The sequence below is a fragment of the Ostrea edulis genome, chromosome 1 (genome assembly GCF_947568905.1).
Source record: "Ostrea edulis chromosome 1, xbOstEdul1.1, whole genome shotgun sequence".
Lineage (NCBI taxonomy): Eukaryota > Metazoa > Mollusca > Bivalvia > Ostreida > Ostreidae > Ostrea > Ostrea edulis.
Window position 1 is genome coordinate 28,959,512 of NC_079164.1, and position 6,905 is coordinate 28,966,416.

Consider the following 6,905-nt stretch of genomic DNA (forward strand, 5'->3'; position numbering starts at 1 on the left):
CCTGAGCTGAAAGCTCAAGTGAGCATACTGATCACCTTTCGACTTCTCCCGAACCAATGGGCCAATTTCAACCAAACTTGGCACAAAGCATCCTTGGGGCAAGGGGATTCAAGTTTCTTTAATTGAAGGGTCATACCTTTCTCGCAGGGGAGATAACAATGAAATAGCAAAAATACACTGATTTTTTCTTCAAAATCTTCTTTTCCAGAACCACTAAGCTAATTTCAAGCAAACTTGGTACAAATCATCCTTGGATGAAGGGATCCAAGTTTATTCGAATGAAGGACCATGCCCTTCTCCAAAGGGAGATAATAGCGAAATAGTGAAAATACACTGACAACTTTTAAAAATCTTCTCCAGAACCACTGCATCAATTTTAACCAAACTTGGCACAAAGCATCCTTGGTTGAAGGGAATTCAAGTTTGTTCAAATGAAGGACCATATCCTTTTCAAAGGGGAGATAATCACAAAACTATAGAAGGAAAATCTTTAAATATGGGTCAAGGTATCTCAGATGAGCGATGTGCCCAATGGGCCTCTTGTTTTCTATATATTAGTATATGTAATACTTTGATCCCCTATTCTGGCCCCATCCTACCACGGGCTTTGATTTTAACAAACTTAAATCTGCACTATGTCGGGAAGCTTTCATGTAAATCTCAGATTTTCTGGCCCAGTGTTTTTTAAGAGGATTTTTTAAAGATTTCCCTATACATTTGTATGTAAACCTTTTATCCCCTATTGTGGTCTCATCCTACCCCCTGGTGTCAAGATTTTAACAAACTTGAATCTGCACTATGTCAGAAAGCTTTCATGTAAATTTCCGCTCCTCTGGCCCAGAGAGAAGATTTTTAAATGACCCCACCCTATTTCTGTGATTATCTCCCCTTTGAAGGGGACATGGCCCTTTATTTGATGAAACTTGAAAGCCCTTCATCCAAGGATGCTTTGTGCCAAGTTTGGTTGAAATTGGCCTAGTGGTTCTGGAGAAGATAAAAATGTGAAAACGCAAACGACAAACAATGGACAAATTTAAATCAGAAAAGCTAACAAGAGGCCCACGGGCCACATCGCTCACCTGAGTCACCTTGGCTCATATTTAAAGATTTTTTCTATTCGCATGTAAAACTTTGATCCCTATTGTGGCCCCAACCCACTCCCGGGGGCCATGATTTTTACAAAATTGAATCTGCACTATGTCATGAAGCTTTCATGTAAATGTAAACTTCCCAAGCCAATGATTTTTGAGAAAAAGATTTTCAATGATTTTCCCTATATATTTGTATGTAAAATTTTGATCCCCTACTGTGGCCCCATCTTACCCCCGGGGACCATGATTTTACAAACTTCAATCTGCACTATGTCAGGAAGCTTTTGTGCAAATGTAAACTTCTTAGCCTAATGGTTCTTAAGGAGAACATTTTTAAAGATTTTTTCTATTTATTAGTCATGTAAAACTTTGATCCCCTATTATGGCCCCATCCTAACCCCAGGGGTCATTAGTTTCACAAACTTGAATCTGCACTATGTCAGGAAGCTTTCATGTAAATCTCAGCTTTTCTGGCTCAGTGGTTCTTCAGAAGAAGATTTTTAAAGATTTTCCCCATATATTTGTATGTAAAACTTTGATCCCCTATTGTCGCCTCATCTTACTCCCGGGGGTCATGATTTTAACAAACTTGAATCTGCACTATGTCAGAAAGCTTTCATGTAAATTTCCACTTTCCTGGCCCAGTAGTTTTTGAGAAGATTTATATTTGTATGTAAAACTTTAATCCCCTATTGTGGCCCCATCCAACCCTCGGGGGCCACGATTTTAACAAACTTGAATCTGCACTATGTCAGGAAGCTGTCATGTAAATTTCAGCTCTTCTGGCCCGGTGGTTTTTGAGAAAAATTTTAAATGACCCCACCCTATTTTTGTGATTATCTCCTCTTTGAAGGGGTCATTTGAACCACCTTGAAAGCTCTTCATCCAAGGATGCTTTTGTCGAAGATTGGTTATTATTGGCCCAGTGGTTCTAGAGAAGAAGTCGAAAATATAAAAAGTTTACAGACGATGGACAACAGGCGATCAGAAAAGCTCCCTTGAGCTTTCAGCTCAGGTGAGCTAAAATGGAAAAATAAATTTTGGAAATTTTCAGCTCAAATTGTGTTCATGTCCCTCTAAATAAGAAGAAATATCAAACTGTTTTAAAATGGCGAGGGCTACATGTACATTAATGCAGCTAGGTAAACAGGTGTGTGATTAGTCAGTCAATATGTGTGATCAATGAGTCAATATGTGTAATCAATCAGTCAACATGAAATATGTGTGATTAGTCATTCAATATGTGTGATTAGTCCGTCAATATGTATGATTAGTCCGTAAATCAGATCTTTTGATCCACTCACAAAGTGTAGCAATCTATGTGAGCGGATCATAGGATCCGATTTTAATCAGATTGTGAATATGTGATCAATCAGTCAATATGTGTCATTAGTAGTCAATATGTGTAATTGTTATATTCAGTAAAGAATAGTCTCTTATATAGAGAGTAACAGTCACCACAATTGATACTGTATTAGCTCCTCCGACAGTCATTTAATTTCAACTATTCACCGGCAAAGAGTTTTCCCACATTTTTACTGATTTTGATTCTAAGCAGATTGATTTACTGTGATGTAATAAAAATGTTGCAATGTCCAAAAAACTATTTACTTTATTTAAATGACTTTGTTTCCAATGACTTATACTCAAATGTTTATGAATGATAACAAAATACTATTTTATTGATTCATCTTGTTTTTGTTTTGCTCCATGTTGGGCAATATTTCATCCTATGGGGGCTAACATAATCAATGTTGATCTCAACTCCTTGTACATTAATGATTCAATATATGTTACTAATCATTCAATATGTGTGAGTAGTCAGTCAGTGTGTGTAATGAATGAGTCAATATGTGTAATGAATGAGTCAATATGTGTAATTAATCAGTCAATATGTGCGAGTAGTCAGTCAATATTTGAGATTTATAGTCAGAATTGCTCAGTTGGCTGCTGCACTAATATGGAGCATCTGAGGTCCAGGGTTCAAGTCCCGGGTGAGACTTGACCTGTGACATTTATCCATCTGGCTGGTAATCAGCTTACTATCTACAAGACCACTCAATCACAACCGTTACACAACTATATCAATTCAGGCAATTTTAATGATGCATGTATACTGGAATGAAGTCAGATAAATTACTCACAATTCAAAACAACAAAAAAACATATACAAGACACCGAAACACAAGGAGACTAAGGGCAGTCTGTGATAGGACAGGTGACAAGGAACCTGACTAGTACATTATGATAGGACAGGTGACAAGGAACCTGACTAGTACATTATGATAGGACAGGTGACAAGGAACCTGACTAGTACACCTGGTTCCTTTCACATCGCGGTGGCTTTAGTACATACAGTTATATAGACTTACACAGATACAGCACAAACTTCACTATCAGTCACATCATTAGAGATGTATATACATTTAGATTTATCCACAGTTTAGTACTCTAATTAAATACTTGTCAGACAATTTAAAATGATCAAAATCCTGATTTCAACTTAATTGCAAAAACAGTCAAAATGAGAAAAACTAAAATGACTTACACTTGAAATGTAAACTAAAAAAACCAATCCAAAACTGTCCCCTAGAAACCTACATCAAACAGAAATTTGGAAAAAACAATCCAAAATATTGTACTTCTTCATGTAATGTAAATCATATAAAATATATGTAATGTTATAATCAATGACATCACAGCAATGCAAGACAGAAACATGGCACATGGCTGTCTCACATGGGTAATGTTGGTCTCACACTGGTGATTATGTGAGAAAAATATCACACATGCCAAAACATACAGTACTATATCAAATTTCATAAGAAATATTTTGTTTCCAACCTGCTGAAGTTACATATTTCATTGCTAAACCTACCAGCAAAATAAAACATTTTAGTGGGAATTCAAATGTATGACTAACTTAACATTTTAAGAAAAAATAAACTCCCAAACAACACAGGGTATGATGCTTGTCCAGAGAGATAACCAGTTCACTGAACAGAGAGAACCAGTTCATTGTCTAAACATGGCTACAGGAACCTGAAACTTATATATGTCTCTGATACAAGTGACAAATAACAGTATGACACAAACTGAAATAATTATAACAGTACAACAAACTGTTTCAGTAACCGGCATATTGTCATACATGTATGCTACATGACTGGTGGGTGTACAAATAAACATATATAGAATGTTACAGTAATAAATATTGAATATAATAGTATTTCAGGATTAAATAAAACCAAGATTTGTTTGTGAAACACAGATGTGCCCGTCAAAGCAATGATGATAACGGCCAAGGTTAAAGTTTTTTAGAATTAGGTGAAAACCCCATCTTCGCTAGCCAAGATGAAGATGGTCAAACCCAAAAAGTCAAGGTCATGAGAATAAAAAGTTTGATACTCAAACAAAGGTCTTATCACAAGGAATTCAAATGTCACCATCTATTCAAAAGTTATGGCCAAGGTTATTAAAGTTTTCTGGACAAATTGACAGCCCAAAAACTATATGATCTTAAATCTGCAATTACAAGGATAAAACATATCTACGCATTGTATTGCCTTTAACAAAATCATTAAAATAAATTATAATACACTCATTAAACTGCAACAGACAACTATGGTATAATCAAGTTTCAATGGGAATAATACAACTATGTTATAATTAAGTTTCAATGTGAATAATATTTTTCAGCACGGCCTGGTAACTCATTTACCAATGTCTGGGTTAAGATTGAATTATTATTGCGATTCCTAATTTTAACCCAAAGGTTGCTACAGTGTAGGTAGGATAATATAATTCATTGTTTGGAGAGAACATGTAATATAGTGACATTCAATTCAGTCTGAAACACTCCGAAAAATATAAAAAAAACCTTGAAATTAAATATAAGAGATTTTCACCATGGGGAATACAAATAAACTTATAATTTAAGCCTTACATATTAAATTCATAAATGAATAAAAATGCAAAATTCATATTGTTTACCCGATATGATTGGATTTTATAACAAAAAAAAAAAGGTTAATATGACTAAAGTTCAGAAATGACTGAGATTTCATTGCACTTCAGATTCTAATACAATATGAAGACTAGCACGAACATGCATACTAAAAAAAATCATTGTGAAGCAGAACTTTCTCTCACAGCCATGCATCAGTGTATATTTCAGTCGTATGTTCTTGTCTTGGGTATGGCCAGACCTGATCAACAAGAATAATTCAAAAGGCATTAATTTTTTGTGACATGTATTTACAGTATTTAACAGAATAGTATTTACAGTATTTTAATTCATGAATGTAGAGAACCTATTGAATATATCTTGTATTCATTAAAAAAAAATTGACCACATTTTGCACCTGGGAACATTGGTTTCTGGTCTTCTTGTTTTTTAATCTCGATATAAAAAAAAATTCTATCACAGGACAGTGTACTATGACACAGCAAGTATGAGATAGAGTACTGAAGGTGTCCACAGCATTGTCCACAACAATGAATCTTTACCTTGACCTAGACATTAAACCTTTTAACCTTTCTTGAAACCAAAATTTGGTGCGACACTCTTCCTATGATGCATGTACACTAACACACATGTATGTTATTCATGAACAAGTTACGATATCTCCTTTAACTTTGTTGCTAGGGGAAGATATTCAAACATTCCCGTCACTTTCGGAGGATGTTCCTCATTTGTTTGTTCTGGTTTTCCAAGAGATCATTTGCCTTCCGGATTTTGGGATCCATGCGCTCCAGCTGAGAATTTTGCTGTTCGATTTCATCCCCGAGTCCCATTGCCAGTCCTTTTAATGTTGTCAAGCCATTTGAAATCTGACCTAAAATAAAAGACAAACTTAAAACTAGAAATGTCGTAAGTAAACGAGAAATGTTCTATAGTGAACAAGGCTCATACAAATTACAAACCTCTTATAGTGAACCTGCAGGGCCCATACAAACTACAAACCTCCTATAGTGAACATGCACGGCACATAAAGACTAGAACATTTTTGAAATCCTGCATATTAGAATGCCACATCCATACGAGCTTCTACAATTCCCACATTACATAGTCAGCATTTCAAAAAATTTACGGTCGTTATAATAATTTAATTTACCAATACAACTGCTGTTGCATAAAATGCTGTCTGAGACTGACGTGTTTCATACTAAAAACCGAGTTTCGCACAATAGTTGTTTCCCTTTGTTTAATTCTTATGCAAAGTGAGACGCGAAATATGTTTTTGTACACACGCGCTGGCATTCTCTACCCAGAGTTCCGTGCGCTCCTCGCACTACACCTCTGTCAACGGCTTTTTACAGAATTCTTGTAAAAGTTTCCAATATCCAACATTTATGTTTTGGACTAAATATTTAGTCATATCATGAAATGTTTTTGGTGCAATTAAATTGATGCTTACTGTAAATTGTTTAAAATCGCCGTTTTCTGATCCTAAATTTGGAACTACTTCCTAATATGCGTATGAATGTAGGACATTTACGTGGTGAAGATTTGAATGTAAACATGGAATCAAAAGTAAGAAAGGCTGTAAAAATACGATGAAACTTGTAAAATAAGAGACAAGCAGCTTTACTTATTATTATTACTTAACAAAGTGCCAGTGGGCTATGAAAAGAGCCTGCTGTACCACCTGTTGCCAGAACTTTTAAAGGGAAAGGAAACCGAGAATGATTGTTTATATCATGTGATTATATTATTATATTGTCACGTGATTCCAAGCGTTGACAGAGGTGTATGTGAAGCTTGCGTAACGCGCCCTCTGGTGAGAGAATGACGCGCTGGGTACAAATGCT

General features: G+C 35.4%; 1 protein-coding gene and 1 long non-coding RNA gene across 3 annotated transcripts in view; one reads left to right on the forward strand and one right to left on the reverse strand.

The window, feature by feature from the left end:
* Nucleotides 1–1,196: 1,196 nt before the first annotated feature.
* Nucleotides 1,197–3,604, forward strand: LOC130054035 (uncharacterized). The gene is made up of 2 exons (XR_008802299.1): nt 1,197–3,309; nt 3,348–3,604. It is a non-coding gene; the product is annotated as an uncharacterized LOC130054035 (long non-coding RNA).
* The window catches only part of LOC125663916 (synaptosomal-associated protein 29-like), an 11,983-nt gene continuing 8,251 nt past the window's right edge, over nt 3,174–6,905 (reverse strand). Inside the window, exons 3-4 of one of the 2 annotated variants that reach the window (XR_007365678.2) lie at nt 5,444–5,929; nt 3,174–5,299 (exon numbers count right to left, since the gene is read on the reverse strand). Coding sequence is in view for 1 of the 2 variants with exons in the window: in XM_048896354.2 (XP_048752311.1) it covers nt 5,763–5,929 (167 nt within the window). In the remaining variant the exon portion in view is untranslated. Of the gene's footprint in view, nt 5,930–6,905 lie in introns of both variants that reach the window. The other variant, XM_048896354.2, reaches the window with a different exon arrangement.